At 43.9% G+C, this 19,416-nt stretch overlaps 1 protein-coding gene across 1 annotated transcript; it reads left to right on the forward strand.

Annotated features, from left to right (window-relative positions):
• Nucleotides 1-15,185: 15,185 nt before the first annotated feature.
• On the forward strand, nucleotides 15,186-18,860 carry si:ch211-153f2.3 (alanine and arginine-rich domain-containing protein). The gene is made up of 2 exons (XM_042332127.1): nucleotides 15,186-15,517; nucleotides 17,450-18,860. Exons 1-2 carry the CDS (start codon nucleotides 15,314-15,316, stop codon nucleotides 17,630-17,632), a joined length of 387 nt encoding a protein of 128 aa, XP_042188061.1. The 5' UTR covers nucleotides 15,186-15,313; the 3' UTR covers nucleotides 17,633-18,860.
• The last annotated feature ends 556 nt before the right edge of the window (nucleotides 18,861-19,416 follow it).

The following is a 19,416-nucleotide window of genomic DNA, read 5'->3' on the forward strand; positions in this document are numbered from 1 at the left end:
TAGAAATGTAAAGTGGTATTTGGGGGGTGGATAATTTCTAAAGAAAATTACTTTTGCAGATGAGCACAACTCACTGGCCCAGATTCCAGTTATAATAAATATGTGGTTTTTTTTGGGAGGGGGAATGGTGGTAGTTGGTTTATTTTCTGGCTTGGTATTAGAATTAAACATTTTTTTCAAGCTTTATTTAGCTTAGAAATTTTGTAAGAAACTGGAGAAGCACAATAACTTTTTGCTGCTTGGTTGTGATAAAGGTGTATTTGGTTGTCCTTTACTTTTAAATGCATTCCTCATACATTTAAAAGTAGCTTTAATTAAATGAAGTCCATTAATAATACACTTTCTACTTGAAAATATGTACAGTTTAATAACTTCAAACATTTCATACAATGTGTATAACACATTGGCTATGTGACCTGGGCCACTAGAAAATTGCGGAAACCTTTGCCAAACATTGTGGGGAAATTTGACAAATTTTCCGGAAAATTGCGGGGAGTTGATTGGTGTCATTGAGGAGCACATTTTACTGCTGACCTGCATTTTTTTCACCATTGATTAAAACTAAATATAAAAAAATAATACTTTCTGCAATTAGGTTAGCAGGTGCATCCCTCCAGGGAGAAAGTGTGCATTCCACACCCCTGTAGTTGGAGTCCTGTAGCTCAGTGGTTAGAGCACTCGCTTTGCAAGTGAGAGACCTGAGTTCAATTCCAGGCAGGGCGAAACCTTGGGCAAGTTTCCTTACTCCACACGCCTAATAATAATCCCTCCAAAACCCAAAACAATAATAAAATTGGTCATTTTCAATCTACGACTGTTTGTGGGACATTGCTGTGCGCAATTGGCTGCCGCGTTCGCCCACAAATATACAGTCAATTCACTTTACAGTGTGTTCTGTGAAGCGCTTTGGGACATCCTCCTGATGTGAAAAGCGCTATATCAAATGCAAGGTTTATTATTATTCCGTTCCAATAAATAGCTCTTGAATTTCCATGTATAGATGGGATGCATGGAATTCTCAGTTTGGGTTGAATAATCATAAGCACGGTGCTGGGTTTCTGTGTGTGTTTGCTGACCCGACTGACCCCCCAAAAATCAAGTGATAAACACCTGATTTCAACTAAATATTGACAGTTGAATTCATTCAAACTCATAGAGAGGGGAGCCACTGAAGATCTCATAAAGGGATCTCATGCCATCACTTCATGGGAAAACTTTAGGCAAGTTTCCATATTCCACATGCTTCTGTTTACCAAGCAGTAAGTAGGAACCCGGTTGTTAGTCGATTGCCGGATCACTTTCTGGGGGTAATAATCCCTTCAAAAAATGAACAAGTAATAATTTGGTCACTCAATTCACAACTGTTTGTGGGACACCGCTGTGCACAATTGGCTGCCCCGTTTTGCCTACAAAAAACCCAATCACAACACTTTGCAGTATGTTCTGTCAAGCGCTTTGAGATGTCTAGAAGACATGATAAGGCACTATATCAAATGCAAGTATTATTATTATTATCTTCAAATCGCAGGGATAGGCCTTAAACAGGTTCTCCAAGAAGACTGTGAAGGTAAGAGTGGCTCAACACTGAGAACGTGGGGTGGGGCTTTAGTCTCAATTTCTCCCGCACTGTCCCATACCTCCTAAAAATACTTTCTTGTTCTGAGTTTCACGTACGCCTCGTGGTACGTCGCCCATGCACAAGAGATGCCCACGTAACACAAGGAGGGCTGCTGCTGCTGTTGGTATGAAGGAGGAGTGGGTTTATAGATTCGATTAACATGTCTTTGTGCAGTTACAGGTGTGCTCCACCGGAGGGCAGCAAATGTTCATTCTGCAGTTGGACAATTGCAATTCACATTTACCCACAGTCAGTCACGTCTTTCATAGTGGGAGGGCTGCCCAAAGCCCATTCACAATGGGGGTGGGGAGGGGAAAGCGTTTCATCCACAAAATATGCAGTCAATTCACGTTACAGTATATTCTCTGAAGCACTTTGAGACGTCTCAACAACGTGATAAGGTGCTATATTAAATAATATAATAATAATCCTTGCATTTGATATAGCGCCTTATCACAACAACAACAACAACACGATTCCATTTATAAAGCGCCTTTCGCGTCAGGAGGACGTCCCAAGGCGCTGAGGGACGTCTCAAAGCGCTTCACAGAATATAATATAAAGTAACTGGACTGTATATTTTGTGGTCGAAACACAGCAGCCAATTGCGCACAGCAGTGTCCCACAAACAGTCTTGGATTGAGTGACCAATTTATTATTATTTTTTAAGGAATTATTACCCCTGGAAAAGAGATCCTCCAACCGACTAACAATGGGTTCCTACTGACTGTGAGGTAAACGGAGGTGTATGGAGTAAGGAATCTCGCCCAACATTTTGCCTTGCCGGGAATTGAACCCAGGTCTCTTGCTTGCGAGGCGAGTGCTCTAACCACTGAACTACAGGACTCCACTCCACATGCAAGGATTACTATTATTTTTATATGACCGAAAGCACAGTCAAAGATTTACGTTTTGAGACGTGGCTTGAAAGAGGGGAGAGAGAGATCTGCAGAAGGACTGGGTTTACAGATTTGATTATCATGTCTCTCAGCAGTGATAGGTTCTTGCCACCGGAGGGCAGCAAATATTCATTCTGCTGTTAGACCATTACAATTAACGTTCACTCAGCGCCTTTCACAGCGGGAGAGCTTCCCAAAGCCCATTCACAGTGCAGAATGATCACTGGAGCTAGGAGTGGGATCCGTGTGGGGGTGCGGAGGGGAAAGATCACCGAAAGCATGGGCAAAGATTTTGAGACGTGGCTTGAAAGAGGGGAGGGAGGGAACGACTCAGACTGAGTTCCGGACAGAGGGGGAAGAAAGCCGAAAGCCCGTTCGCTAAAGGGGGTGCGGACAGGATGGAGGACCTGAAGCAGGTTGGTGCTCACTGAGTGAGGGAAGCAGTCGAGTCATTAACATTTGAAACTGCATTGAGGGGATTAGATACACAATATTCCTTCCATTCAACACCATGGCTCATCATGTAGTTGACACGTCAAATTATTTCACAGGATTTTACTGTAGACTATAGTGACTGCTTATTATATTGACAAATGCAGCAGCCAACTTGCACACAGCAATGACCTACAAACGGCCTTGAAGCAAATGATCAATCTTATTTGCAGGATTGTAGAACAAGAGATCGGGAGAAACTCCCTTCTCTTTTCAAATTGTGGCATACGATCTTTAACATCCACTTGAACAAACAAGGCAGGGTCTTAGTGTAACATTTCATCTAAAGGGCGACATCTCCAACAATGCTGCATACCCTCAACGTTGTATTGGAGAGTCAACATCAAACAGGGAGAATGGGGGGATAAGGAGAGCAACATGCAGAAAATTAAACAATTGGCAGATAATTGGCAGAGGAGAGGAGAGAAGAGATGAACATAATTTAAATACAAAGGGAAGAGATGTGAGTAAAAATGAAAGCAAGGTATTAATGAAAGATAACAAGAAGACAGGGAAAGGCCTGTCCTGCAACACACATGGGATGGAGAACAAAATGGTAGAACTGGAGACAATGAACAAAAGTGAGGGAATGGATGTAATTGTTTTAACAGAAACATGGTTACAACCTGGACATGGTTGGCAATTAAATACTGCAGGATACAACTTGGTTTGCCTAGCAGTAAGTCGGAACCCAGTTGTTAGTTGATTGACAGATCGCTTTTCCGGGACTTAATAACCCCTTTAAAAAGATAATAATTTGGTCACTTTATCCACCGCTGTTTGTGGGACACTGCTGTGTACAAGTGGCTGACGGATTTCATCCACAAAGTATACAGTCAATAACCATGCGAGTGCGGTCCCACTAAGATGGATGAGGGAAGAGAGGTGGTGGAGGAGGATGGGTGGTCCACCCTGTTGAACCGGTCAGAAAGAACCAGGAGGACGTGGAGGCAGAGGGAGCCCTGGTCACAGATAGAGTGGACGTAATTTGTGACTTTGACAAGCGCTGTCTCTGTGCTGTGGACAGCACGAAAACCAGACTGCAGGGGCTCGAGGAGGGAGTGGAGGGAGAGGTGTGACCGAAGTTGACCTGCAACAATGCGTTCCAGGATTTTGGCAAGAAAGGGTAGGTTGGAGATGGGACGGTAGTGTACGAGGTTAGAGGGATCAAGAGTGTTTTATTTGAGGAGGGGTGTGATAACAACGGTTTTCAGTGGGAGTGGAACCGAGCCTGAGGAGAGAAACTGGTTGACTGTGTCAGGCAGCAAGGGCGAGAGGAGGGGGAATTGAGTGACCAGCAGCTGGTGGGGAGGGGACCAAGGCAGAGGTGGTGAACTTCATGCAGGTGATTGTGATTGAGAGGGAGAAATGGGGGCAAAGGAGTTTAAGGAGGTGGCAGGAGTTGTGGCGGAGGGAGAAGGCAGTGTGGATGGTCTGGGTGGGTGGAAGGGGATATGGGGGCAGAGGATGATGCAGCCAGTGGATGTTTTCAGTCTTTGAGGCGAAGAAGTCTCAGACAGAAGTCTGGGTTGTTTTGGCCTCTAGGATGACTTTGGAGTAAAAGCTATTTTTGACCTGTGCAAAGGAAAGGCAGTAGGTGCAGAGGTGCTCGAGCCACAGATGGCAGTGAATCATGAGGCTGGATTTCTGCCAACTGTGCTCAAGGGTTCAAATTTGGGTTTTGAGTGAGCGGAGATGACTGTTGTACCAGGGGGAGTGGCTGGATTTGCAAACTGCCCTGGATTTCAGGGGAGCCAGGGAATTAAAGGTTGTGGAGAGACGGTCATTATGCAGCTTGACGGCTGCATCAGGATCGCTGTGGGTGGAGGGCCAGAGGAAGAGGAGGTCCGAGGAAGAGAGGGCATTTGTGAGGGACTCAGGGAGAAGCTTTATCCAGGGGCAGGAAAAAATGGTGGACGGCTTGGGAGAGGGGAGTGGGACATGAGAGGAGCGGGAGATGAGGAAGTGAACCGAGATTGCCTTGTCCATGATTGACAGGTCAGAAATATCAAGGCCATGTGTGATGGCGAGATCGAGGGAATGGCCACGATTGTGGGTTGGTGAGTTGATGTGGAGGGTGAGGTTTAGGGAGGAGAGGAGGGCAGTGAAATCCGAGGAGGGGGTGCAAGGGGAGTTTAGGTTGAGGTTTAAATCACCCATTATAAGCAGGTGTTCAATGCAGAGGTACAGGGATGAGAGGAGATATCAGTGAGGAAGGAACCAGGAGGTTTGGGGGAGCGGTAAACTAGAAGGATTTTGAGGGAGAGAGAGGAGGGATGCTAGAGGGTGAGGTGCTGGAAGAAGGAGAAACAGCCAGAGGAATAGGAGGATAGACCAAGGGAAGCTGGGGAGATGAGGGCCAGCTCGCTGCCATGTTGGTTGCGGCAGGTGTGGTGAGAAGTGTAGCTGGGAGGGGAGGCTTCAACAAGGGGCACGAGGTCACTGGGGTAGAGCCAGGTTTCTGTAAGCCCAAGACTATCAATGTGCTCATCTCGAATGACGTCATGGATATAGTAAGGACTTTATTGGAGAAGGAGCGGACATTTTGGACGGAGATGCAGATAGGTTTGTTGCGGAGGGTGTGGATGGAGGAGAGAGTGGCATAGAGAGGATTTGGGATCATGGGGGAGAAATGACTGTGGAGTTTGAGGAGGGGGTAGAGTTGGAGAGGGTATGGATGAGGGAGGGGGAAGGGGTGTTTGCCGTTCGGAGGCGGTTGCTGCGGAGAGTGAGTGCTGGGACTGTTGGGGTGGCTGCTCTGGGACAACCAGTGCCGGGAGCCACGATGGGCCTGATGGAGGATGCCCAGGCTGGATCAGAGGGAGGTAATGGTGGGGTCCAGGAGATAGAGAAGGCAAGGAGGGCGGTGGGAGAGAAGGACAGAGTGGGAGTAGCGGAGTGTGGGGGGTGGGAGCAGGAACATTTACGGAAGGAACGGCTCGGGTTGGGGCGGCAGCCAAAACGCACATGCAGAGACCGGGAGTGAGAGATCAGTGGGGCAGCATCAGCCTGCGAGCTACGGGATACAGCATAGGGCGGGGGAGAGAGGGGAGAGAGGGTATGGCAATCATGACTTAGAGAAAGGGAGGGAAAGGAGGGAGAACAAGATAGCAGAAGGATAGCAAAATTTACCCTATACTTACCCTGGAGGATTTGAAAACGGCGCAGTATGTTCTGTGAATTTTGGCTGAGCAGCGCCAACAACTCCTCCTTCTCCTCTTAAACCGGACAAAATGTTTCCAGCTTAGCAGGCTTCCACTGTAAATGTAATATTTGGGAATTTTGGATCATATTTCATTTGTTTATTGAAACAGCAGATGGTTTCTACGATTTCATGATAACATTCATAAGAAAAAAGAGAACAAGAATTATTAATTCCCACACAGCTCACCCTATTATAAACATCATACTTCAAGATCAAATCTGATCATTAGTCGTCTGTTGTGTTTCTTATTCAGTGCTGGCCATTGCCTGGGGATCCCAACTCTCTAGCAACATCTATGGAGTCCTGTAGCTCAGTGGTTAGAGCACTCGCTTTGCAAGTGAGAGACCTGAGTTCAATTCCAGGCACAGGGCGAAACTTGGGCAAGTTTCCTTACTCCACACGCCTAATAATAATCCCTCCAAAAAACCAAAAACAATAATAAAATTGGTCATTTTCAATCTACAACTGTTTGTGCGACATTGCTGTGCGCAATTGGCTGCTGCGTTCGCCCACAAATATACAGTCAATTCACTTTACAGTGTGTTCTGTGAAGCGCTTTGGGACGTCCTCCCGACGTGAAAAGCGCTATATCAAATGCAAGGATTATTATTATTATTATAACATCGATTATATCAATTAATAAATTGCTGTACAAGATAAGATTTCCCTCAATTGAATTGAAAACAAGAAAATATTTCCACACAGGTATTTCTTCCTAACTATGTTCCTATTGCAAATTTGTAATATTGTAGTTAATTCTTGCTCATTATGTTATTCAATAAAAATAAACCAGTTGTATTCAGTATTATGATTTCTGTCCTATGAACTGCTCTAATGAGCAGATGAGATCAAAGGAGAAAAGAAAGACATAAATTGAACAGTGGTGTTCTGTTGTATGACAGTTGATACATGTTTGTAGCACACTGAGTTTAGAATTGCAGATAGGCTGCTAGAAACAAAACCAAGCAGAAATCAGATAAAGCACTCCCGCATTGGAAGAGATGGAAAATTGGCAGTGAGTCGCTCCACCCCACTTTTTCGCACTTAACAACTAGTTACAGGGTGCCATTAACTGAAAGCCTCTGTGTCATAATGCATAGTAATGCAGCTACGAAAAGAGAAAGAAAAGTAACTTTTTAAGAAAACAAATTGCCCTGAACCAGAACCTAAAGTTTAGCACAACATTCACCATACCATGACTTGGATCAGAGTACTATTGGTTGATATTTTTGTCCCATGCTTATAGGCAATATTTCAGCAGATGAAGTAGTGCTGTTGGCAGACTCACCTTGGGATCTTGGGCATTGCACTCATCATCTTGAACACTGAGCCACTCAGTGGGATAGAATGGTAAGTGTGGCATTATGGCTCCACTAATCAATGTGGTTAAATGAGATATTCAAAATGAATCCCTTTTTTCCCTTCCCTCCCAATAAAAGTGTAAGAAAGATCTCAATGAAAGAAACTACAGTATCTTAAGAGCAGCAAGCCAGAAGTATCAGGAAGAAGTTAGATGGACTGACTTTGCGCTATATTTGTTCATCATGTTTTTGTTCGTACTTTTGCTAAAGTTGTCTCATAGTTGTAACCAGAACTATTTATCAGTTCCCTATTGTCATGGAAATTACTATGAGCACAAAGAAATTTTATGCACATAAATGAGGAGACACCTCAGTAATGCATTAGATACATTCCAACCAAAAAGCAAAGAGATGCTAGGAATAGTCTTATCGATACTAGTTTTAGCCAGATTTTCTCAGCTCCTGATGTGAACAGAACCTTTTACAAATATTCAATGTTACAGTACCTCAAGAGGATAGTATTTGTGGATATAGAAAGATTGAGACATGCATTCCATTCTGCCTGACAAAACGTTTAATAGTTTATCATACGACTAATTGTTTTTTTAAGGAAGCTAGTGGCATTTTTCCATCATGCGTGCATCACTTAGCGCAATTTTTCAGAACAGATTGTACAAATTATCCAAATAACATACACTGGCCGAAACTTCAGCTCGCCTTAGCTTGTAGGAACATTTTTTTTCTGCAAATTTACAGTTGTGTAAAATTGTGTCAAATTCTTAAATTCATTCTTAATTTGGAAGCCGTTTTTTTATAAAAGCTGCAAGAGTCTGGTTTCTAAATTAAGACTAACTGTAAGAATTTTCCATAATTCTGCACCATCTTAAGTTTCAAGATAAAATGGCCTTGCTGACTAACACTAGGTGGAATGTTGGGCTTCAAATTACGAATAAACAAAGTAGCTGGAGAATGACCCTATTACAATGCAATGTTTGGGTCCATTAAATTAGATACTGCATTCACTTACAACAGGTCTTCAGAAAATGTGGCTGGCAATCTCGCTTCCAAGTCGATAGGTCACTGCTGACATCACTTCCAGCTTCTGGAGACAAAGAGATCATTAAAAACAGTCATCATTGTACTATGTCTTTAAAATGGGAAATATTAAAACATGCTTTTTGATTGATCAGAATAAGATAAACCACCACGTTTTTACATTCAAGCCTTTGGGACGTCCTCCCGACGTGAAAGGCTCTCTATAAATGGAATCTTGTTGTTGTTGTTGTTATATATATATATGTTACTGCATTATAACTTATAATAATAATAATAATATTCCTTGCATTTGATATAGCACTTTTCACGTCTTCTAGATGTCCCAAAGCGCTTCACAGAATATACTGTAAAGTGAATTAACTGTATATTTGTGGACGAACGCGGCAGCCAATTGCGCACAGCAGTGTCCCACAGACAGTCGTGGATTGAAAATGACCAATTTATTATTGTTTTGTTTCTTTGGAGGGATTATTATGAGGCGTGTGGAGAAAGGAAACTTGCCCAAGGTTTCGCCCTGCCTGGAAATAGACATTGCCATCTGATACATAATTGGGACATAATCATTCTCCACTCACTGTCTACCATGATACTTCCACAAAATCACCTGAAACTGTTTGAGATAAAATCCTAATGATGATGTTCTCTACATAGGAATGCTTGGGAGCAAACTTTAACAAAGTCGTTATACTTAGCAACAAGAGAAAGTTCTCACAGAATGTGCCTGAAGCTTTAAAATCTTTCTAAAAATCACTTAGACGTGAGTTTTAAATCTCAATCAGTGTATTCCTAAACTGTCATAATTAAACAAATCTCTTCACTCATAATAGTAGTTGTGTGTTTTCATTGAAAAAAACTTTTCAGATTATGGTTGAACATTATATAGACAATATAAATAAATCGAGATTAAATAATATATTTCTTCAACAGTGGGTAAGACGTTAAGCTCCATGAATATGTGATGTCTCATAGCATGCCATGATCTTATAGAATGGTTGAACAGGCTCGAGGGGCTGAATGGCCTACTCCTGTTGCTACGTTTCTATGCCCATGTCTCAACGATGTGATAAGACGCTATATCAAATGCGAGGATTTTTATTATTATGTGGGAACTCGCTATGCTACAATGCATTTTCAGAAGCATTCCCACGGATCTAGGAAAATCCTGTTAAGAAATGCTGCAAACTGGACCAAAGGCATCAATTATCTCCAAGAACTAAGTTATCCTTATTTTTTCCTTTATTTCTTTAGAGCAATTTTCCTGCTCCACTCAAAACTGACATGTAGTGTGGAGAGGATAGCTATGTTTGTAAGTAACAAACTAAATAAAGTCCAACATAACTCAAATGTGAATCTATAACTGCATTTAAAAACAAAATGTTATATTTTTTAAACTGAACATTTCCAGCTTTATAATAGTTGTGAATATTATAGTACATGCAAATAGCTTCATAGGCTATGGCACCTCAAATGGGCTACTTAGAAGTGGGCTTGTGAGGTAATTGAACAGCATTCAGTACATTCACAATAGTAAGAGTGCAGCTGCGCATGAGGAATGTAGGTTTATGAGATACAACTAAACACTCTGATTCTTTGGGAGCACATAAGAAAGAAACATAATCCATAGCAACAAGCTGATTTATTTACCAAAAGGGCTAGACTATTATCAGAAACATGAAAGCACATTTTACGCCTTGTGGTACTAAATTCCTGTGGGTTCAGTGATAAAACTGGTGATCACTCATGCAGAAAGCAGTAATTCTTTGCCTCAGAGCTCAACACTTTTGTTCTTGAAATGTTTACAATTTATCATTTGGTTATCAAGAGATTTAGAGTTTGGTTTAGTAACTAAACTGCTTGTTTAGATATATGTGTTAAGACTGTCATGGCTAAATATGCATCACTAAACAACTGAAACTGAAGTCCATGTAATGTAATTTAAGATGAGTTGTAAAGAATCTCAGACTCATGTACAGTAGTTAATAATTAGCTGAATCCTATAGAGAATAGGATGTAGTTTCACATCCTCATTTTCACTTAACAAATTGCTGATTTCTGCCACGCCATTGATTGGAAGCAGTGAACACAGGCTCAACATTTCTCCAGAGTTTGAAAGACAGAAGACACTTCTTTTGCATATTTTCTTTCCATGGTAATTTTTCCCTCTCTGTCTTAAATTTAAAATCATACATCATTTTAAAAGTTCAGTCTTAATCTTTTGAATTTTGAAAAACCAACTTCCAAGATAAGACTAAACTTAAGAGTTTTCCAAAATTCAGCACAATTTTAAATTTTAAGTCGAATCAGTCGAGACCGTAATATTTAATATGATTTATGCAAAGCATGAGTTACAGTCAAACTTGCATAAATTGCATAACATCCAATTTAATCAATAATTTGCAATAATTAAGTATGTATGACTTAAAACAATTATACAATTTATAAAGATATGAATTATGCGAGTTTTACTGTAGCTTGTTTTGACTTATAGGTAAAATGCATTCAAACTGATGCTTTCAAAAATCAGAGACCCAAACAATTCTAATAATAATCTTTACATAAAATATATCACCTTATCACATCATTGAGGCGTCCTGAAGCGCATCACAGGAATTGCTGTGAAGTCGAATAACTGTGTGAAACTCTGAGACATAAGATGGATTCCTGTAGTTTAATAGTTAAAGCACTTGAATTGCAAACAAGAGGACCTGGGATCAATTCTCAGGCAGGGAGAAATGCTAAGCAAGTTTCCTTACTCCACATGCGTCGGTTTACCTAGCAGTAAGTAGGAATCCAGTTGTTCGTCGATTGGGGTATCGCTTTTCCGTCGGTAATAATCCCTTTAACATTTTTTAAGAAATAATATTAATTTTCTCACACTATGCACAAGTTTTGTGGGACACTGCTGTTTGCAATTCACTTTACAGTATATTCTGGGAAGCACTTTAAGGCATCTCGAAGACGTGATAATTATTATGATTGTCTTAAAATATAAGGTCATGCACATTTTGAAAAGTTCTTAAGAGTCAGGTTGTGTTTTGAAAGCTAATTTTCCCCTTCTTTTCATCATTCTACTAGTTTGTTACCCACTTTACTAGCGTGAAATCCACATTATTGCAGGTACATTAACATTGGTGGCTATGATTTTTATTATCGCTAATGTTACATTTCTCTCGCTTGGCATCTAATGATATCTTTCGCTCAGCATTCCTTCGAGGAGTTCATTAAATGGGCTCTATGCCCATTTTTAACAAACAGAGGAATGTTGGCTTCAGTAAAAAATTAATCTCAGGTTACAATTCACAATGATCACAGTTGCATCTCAATGAAATCTTCACGTGTTCTAAAATATTTCCTCCCACAGGATGTGGGAACCGGGAGCTATATAACAAAGTTTACAAAATGATAATATAGTAGCTGCTGTAGTAAATTGTGAAGAAAGCATTATATGCAAAGAGGACATACACAGATTAAACAAAGGGTAAAACAATGCCTGATAAAACTTAATGTAGTAAAGTGCAAGTTTTAATAAATAATCCTTTCCATTAATACAGCACCTTTCATGAGGATGTTTCAGAGTGCTTCGTAGGATATATTGCAAAATGCAGCCGCTGTCTATTTTGTGGGCAAAACACTTTTAATTGTGCTCTTAGACAGACTCTTGACCTCTGGCAAATGACATTCCACTTATACACAGACTTCTTGATGGTATTGTGTAAGTATCAGAATGATATCGTGATGTGCATGTACAAAATATCATTAGATTTTTGGAGGTTGTGGAACCAGTTGCTCCTAGCTTTTTTGTGCTACATTATGTGCCAGTATATGTAGGTATTGAAAATCCCTTGACTATCAAAAAAAGGGATTGTCTCCCAATATTCTGGCTATCAGTCCTCTGCATTAATTGGTCATTTACTTCATGCCTGTTTGTGGGACATTGCTGTGTGCAAACTGGCTGCTATGTTCAAAATACACAGTGGCTACACTTTATAGTGAACCCTGTGAAGTGCTTTGAGAACGTGATAACATGCTACATCAAATCATAGAACTATAGAATCGTACAGCACAAAAAGAGGCCATTCGGCCCATCGAGTTTGTGCCGGCTCTTTGAAAAGAGCAATGTAATGTCAAGCCCACTCCCCAGCCCTTTCCCCATAGCCCTGCAAACCCGTCCTCCTCAAATACCCAACGACCGCGTTTTTAAAAGTTGTTATCGAATCGGCCTCGATCACCCTTTCAGGCGAAGTGTTCCAGATTCGAACAACTCGATGCGTGAAAAAATTTCTTCTCACCTCCCCTCTGCTTCTTTTAGATACTATTTTGAATCTGTGACCTCGAGTCACCGACACACCCACCAGTGGAAACAGCTCTTCCCTTTCTAACCTATCAAATTCCCTCATGATTTTGAAGAACTCTATTAGGTCATAACTCTATTTAAGTTATAATAATAATCCCTCCAAAAACAATAATAAATTGGTCATTTTCAATCTACGACTGTTTGTGGGACATTGCTGTGCGCAATTGGCTGCCGCATTCGCCCACAAATATACAGTCAATTCACTTTACAGTGTGTTCTGTGAAGCGCTTTGGGACATCCTCCCAACGTGAAAAGCGCTATATCAAATGCAAGGATTATTATTATTACTGTTTTGCAGAACCTTAAGAATCGATAAAGACTCTTGTGTGTGTTTATTTAGCATCATCAACATCTAGGATGTTTTAAAAAAATCTGCAACCTTGACAATGCATTGACAAAACAGGCTCTGGCTATCTCTCCTGTGTTCATTATGAAAAGGGAATACTTTAGTTAGGGTAACCTTACGTCCTCGATTTCCGGGGACAGTCCCCGGATGAGATATTGTGTCCCTGACCAAATTTGCCTTATCTTGAGTTCAGCAACAAACTGAACAAGAACAATAAAATCCTAAAGGAGATACACTCACCAGAGAAATACAGCCATTAATCCCACAAGCTTCTCCAGTACCTCCAGCATCAGAAATTGTGGTGAGTTCAATTTTTTTATATATGTGTCCCCGGATTTGGTTTATAAATTATGGTCACCCTACAAGTTTAGAGGCACCCTTAGTTATTGAAATGCAATGTTAAAACCAAGAACACGGTCAAGTTAGTGTGAAAAACAGCAAGGAATGCAGTGGATTCCTTTTTTGTGGAAATGAAGTAAGGACATTATTCCAAGACTAAACTGGCACACTTATATATCCCCCTCCCCGGGTCTGGCAGCTTCTTTTCTCTGTCAATCACACTTTGCATGCCTGTTTGTGTACCTCGGTGACTGAAGATTAGCAGCGCAGAGCAAAAAGCCTCTGGAAAGTACAGTACGTTGCTGTGTGCCAAGGCTTTCGTGATGCTATGGTAAAGGGGAAAATTTCAGGTTAGTAACATAATCCCAACATTTAACTCCATTATCCGCTCAAATGATAACACTCAACATAAAAAACACTAGCCATTCCCTGGCTAACTTCTCCCTTCTTAAGCTCCCCATTGCAAGATTACTTTAAACCCTACACTGTCAGCTGGAGGCTTTTTTAAAAAAATGCAACATTTACTTTACTTTGTTGACCTGTAATTTTAGCAGCCGGTTTCATTGTTGGGTTTGTGGGGACAGGATGTTCCATAAGAACATAATAATAATAATATGAGAATTTGCTAAGTGAAAGAAGACTGATGTCCGCAATCCTGGCAGTCGCATGACATGTACTGTCCCAAACTAGATATTGTATCCCGAGATACTATTTCTTAACAGAAATCTATCTAATTTGTTCTTGAATGAATCAACACGTTCTTTTTTCAGACAAAAAGGTTTTCAGGATCGAGTTTGCAACTACAGTTAGATAATTATTTGGGGAGGACAAGTTTGCAGGGCTATGGGGAGAGAGCAGGGTAGTGGGATTCAATCGGATAGCTCTTTTCAAAGAGCCGGCACAGACACGACGGGCCGAATGGCCTCCTCCTGCGCTGTACGGTTCTATGATTCTATGATCCGGTACTGTTGGCGTCTTTGCTGCAGTCAGCAGAAAGTGGATCCTTATCTATCGCTCCAGTCGAGATGACAAGAGCAGACGATAGCATGAGGGAGGCGTGCGGTTTATCCTCACTGCTGTTTACATTGGCAATTGAGCGCAGGCCCTGCCAGTTTAATTGACATGCGGTGCCACTGGCCAGAGCGGAGCTGGCGTGCTGACAAGCTCTCGCCTCTCTTTCTCCCCCTCCTTCGGTTTAGATCTGCCAACTTTCTTTGCGAGTGCAGCGGACCAGACCCGACAACAATAGGCTTTGTCCCATTTTCTTTCTCGCTCCTGAATGAATGGCTGTTGGGGAGTTTTCCATAGTAACAATTACAAAACCCATTGGTGCTGTGGAGAAGGGAGTGGGGAGTGTGGGGGGGGGCTGTAAAAACAGCTCTCTCTCTCTCTCTCTCTCTCTTATGGGTGGAAATCTCAGTGCTATGATCCAGAGCTGCCAAGAGAAAAAGGTTGTCAAAGAGAGGTGAATGAGCAATCCTCACAGGACCCTGGGACCCCCCCCCCCGGGGAGACTGGCAAAGCAGAGACACAGTGCTGCACTGTGTGCGAGTGTGAATGCTCTGGGGGGGAGGGGGGGGGGGGGTGGGGGGGTATGTGGCTCTGGAGGTGTCTGTCTGTGGGACTGGAGCTGACTGTTCAGGTTGTTCTGTATAAATATCTCCTCGTTGTTGTGGACACCGCCTCTGCAGTCGGTCCTCACTATGAGCAGTGACGGTCAGTACGAAGACTCTGTGTCCAGTCTGATGTTGGAGAACCTCAGACACCGACTGCTGAGGGCTTTCCGGGGCCCCTCCGCTCCCACCGAGAAGCGGGAGCGCTGGAGCCTCAGCACTAACCCGCGCGCTGACGAGGAGCTCCGCAGAGCCAAGATTGACGGCGCCATCTCCTGGCTCCGCTCCGAGCTGGTGAGCCCCCCCCCGGGTACCCCCCCCCGCCCCGGGTACCCCCCCCGGGTACCCCCCCCCCCGGGTACCCCCCCCCCCGGTACCCCCCCCCCCGGGTACCCCCCCGGGTACCCCCCCCGGGTACCCCCCCCCCCGGGTACCCCCCGGGTACCCCCCCCGGGTACCCCCCCCGCCCCCCCCCCCCCCCCCCCCCCCGGGTACCCCCCCCCCGGTACCCCCCCCCGGGTACCCCCCCCCGGGTACCCCCCCCCCCGGGTACCCCCCCCCCGGTACCCCCCCCCTCCAGCCCCCCCCCCCGGGTACCCCCCCCCCGGTCCCCCCCCCGGGTACCCCCCGCCCCCCTCCAGCCCCCCCCCCCGGGTACCCCCCCCCGGGTACCCCCCCCCCCCCCCCCCCCCCCCGGGTACCCCCCCCCCCCCCGCCCCCCCCCCCGGGTACCCCCCCCGGGTACCCCCCCCCCGGTACCCCCCCGGGTACCCCCCCCCCGGGTACCCCCCCGGTACCCCCCCCCCCGGGTACCCCCCCCCCGGTACCCCCCCCCCACCCCCCCCCCCGGGTACCCCCCCCGCCCCCCCCCCGGTACCCCCCCGTACCCCCCCCCCCCGGGTACCCCCCCCGGCCCCCCCCCCCCGGGTACCCCCCCCTCCACCCCCCCCCCGGGTACCCCCCCCCCCCCCCGGGTACCCCCCCCCCGGGTACCCCCCCCCCCCCGGGTACCCCCCCGCCCCGGGTACCCCCCCCGGGTACCCCGCCCGGGTACCCCCCGGGTACCCGCCCCCGGGTACCCCGCCCCCCTCCGGCCCCCCCCCCCCGAGTCCCCCCGGGTACCCCCCGCTCCCCGGGTACCCCCCCCCGCCCCCCGGGCTCCCCCCTCCCCTCCCGCCCACTCCCCGCGGCTGGAGATTGTTACAATGGCATTGGGAACCCATGTTGCTGCTCTGTGTGTGTGTGTATCTGATCCGCTTTATATATATATATATATTTGTGTGTGTGTATTGTATATATGTGTGTGTTGTGTGTGTGAGTGTATGTAAGCTGTGTGTGTATGCGTGTTTGTATGTATGTGTGTGAGTGTGTATGCATGTACGCTGTGTGTGCGTGTATATATGTTGTGTGTGTGTGTATGCGTATGCATGTACGTTGTGTGTGTGTGCATGTGCGTACGTTGTGTGTGTGTTTGTATGTATGTTGTGTGTGTGTGTGTGTATGTACGTTGTGTGTGTGTGTGTATGTATGTTGTGTGTGTGTATGTATGTTGTGTGTATGGTGTGTGTGTGTGTGTATGTATGTTGTGTGTGTGTGTGCAGCACACTCTGCTCTGTGCTTTACTGACACTGACACAACGCTACACTGGTCACCTCGCCTCACCTCACCAGATCCACAGCCTGCGGGGGTGGGGGTGGGGTGGGGGGGGACAGAGGTCCAACACGCTGACTAAGTTAGAAAGACTTTGCAGATTTTCACACTGCACAATTCCCCCTCGATTTTATATATATATATATATATGCACACACACATATATTAAATGTGTGGTTAATTTTAAAAGTCCCCTCCCTCTTACTAGATGAATACTTTTTTTTTGGGGGGAGGGGGGGGGGGGGAGTCAAAATAGTTTCGTCGATCGCATTTTGGCCATTCGAGTGAGTTCATGGTTTGAATAAGAAAGAAAAGTCTTTTTTTTAACAATAATAAACACGGCGGTGCAGGCGTGTTTGGTTTGGGAGAAGCAATACTATCCACGTTACAATTGATTATATACTGGACGATATTTCACACAAGGCTGCAGCCGTCACGGTCAATGGATCAGAAGGATTGATGGCGATTTGATGCGAGTCTCTCGTAGAACAATATCTGTCTAACCCTTTGAATGTCAATGAGCAGCGAAATGCTAATTTCAGCGCTTGTGTTGTGGTGTCCCCTTTGCATTTGAAGCTGGAGATGAGGTCCCAGGATCGACAGCTTGCCAAGACGTTGTTGGACTTAAACACAGAGATACAAAAGCTGAGGAGTGAGCACCAATTGTCCAGGAATGCAGACAACGCAGCTCAGCAAGCAGTGGCAGATCCTGAACTTCAAACCACTCTGCAGAACAAAGAGCATTCGGAGTACGTCTGAGAGAGAGAGAGAGAAAGTGAAAGTGCTGGAGAAAAGGGAATAATATAGTGCCTCTACCATTTGCCCATTAACTTTTTTTAAAAAATATATATATAAATAAAAAAAATTGTGCGCTGTAGGATATTTTCACATTTACCAGTGAAGTGAAATGAACAATGCACTTGTCCATTTCTGTATCCCTCCCCCAACCTCCACTTGTGTTGCAAAAAATCGAGTTGTTTCTGTCAAAGAGGGAGAAGAAGAGTCAGAATGGATCTGATGGGGTTACTTTGTTAATGCATTTTCCCTTGTTCTAAGAATAACAAACATTCTTTGTAAGTGGCGGAAGGATAAGACATGTTATTATTGAATTGATAAAACTGGGAAAAATCATCACCCTTTCCTGCATCTAAAGGCAGGGGAAAAGGGTTGACATCAATATTAGGGGTTGATATGAAACTGACATGAAACCAATCACCAACCCCTTGCCATTGTGGTTCTTCCTTGTGGGGAGAAGAGAAGTGGGCTGTAGTTATGGAACAGAGAAAATTATACAGGATCAGTTTTAAGTAAAGACAATATTTGTTTAACCCTTCAAGACCCAGCTGAGTCACTTTTAGCATTCCAAATTGGGGGACTAATTTAAGCACTCTGAGATGCCGTGAAGGGCACTCTATAAATTCAAGTTGTTGCTGAATCCTGGGATTTGTTTATCTCAGATTTACACAATTGTGTATGTGTAGGACAGAGCTACGACTCTCAGTGCCCCAGTGTACAAGCAGCAGTGCCACCCTCTGCCCATTGTATAATCCAAGTCACTCACTATCTTTCAATAATCCAGGATAATCTCTAATGATCAGTATTTCGATTTTGCAGGATCTATAACCCGTAATTAGTTTTTAAAAGCATAATCAGAGCAGAGAACATTGCTTTTAATCTTTTGCTCTCCTGATAAGAATTTGAATCCTACCCAGTAGTCATCTGAGTGACTTTGTTTGGGGGATCTGGCACAGTGTGCATCAGCCAAATTGCATTTACACTAGCATGTAAATACTCTCCCAGAAATATTCTCTTTTTCTTAAAAAAAAGTTACATATGAAACTGCTGGATTTATTTCTGTTCTAACACTGTTCTGCATTTACCCATCTTGCAGATTGTTAACATTGTAGTCAAGTTGTTGAATGAAAATGAAATCAGTTTCTTGTGCGTTACAAAAGTTTATGAATAAAACTAAGGCATTTCATCCTTTCATGATGTGTCATAGCATTTTCTGCTGTGTCTGCTGAGAGGAGGGGTTGCACCATTTTATATACTTCCTAAACATTCACATTATTTTACTAAAGTTGTCCACAAAATATAGGTCAATTCAATTTACAGCGTATTTTGTGAAGCACTTTTGAGAAGTCTCAATGACATGATAAGGTACTGTATCAAATGCAAGGAATATTATTATATTTATTACTACATAAAGTTGATCTGTATAAAGGATCTCCATCCCAGAAATTCCACAAGTTACTGGTGCAAATGTTACATATGAAACTGCTGGACTAAGCGCTTTGAGACGTCGAGAAGACGTGAAAAGCGCTATATCAAATGCAAGGATTATTATTATTATTATATAAATGATGCCGATATCGTGTGCTGTCCAGCAAATGTCGCTTTGAGAGGTATAGAAGGAGGGCACAAAAGAATTTGAATTCTAGGGAAAACAAAATCTATTGCTTGTAATGTATTGTCAGATACAAGCTGTTATTTATGTCCTTCTCACTGCCGTGCCTTTCTCTGCAATTGGCTGGCTACACTTT

The sequence above is a fragment of the Callorhinchus milii genome, unplaced genomic scaffold, assembly GCF_018977255.1.
Source record: "Callorhinchus milii isolate IMCB2004 unplaced genomic scaffold, IMCB_Cmil_1.0 Scaffold2, whole genome shotgun sequence".
Lineage (NCBI taxonomy): Eukaryota > Metazoa > Chordata > Chondrichthyes > Chimaeriformes > Callorhinchidae > Callorhinchus > Callorhinchus milii.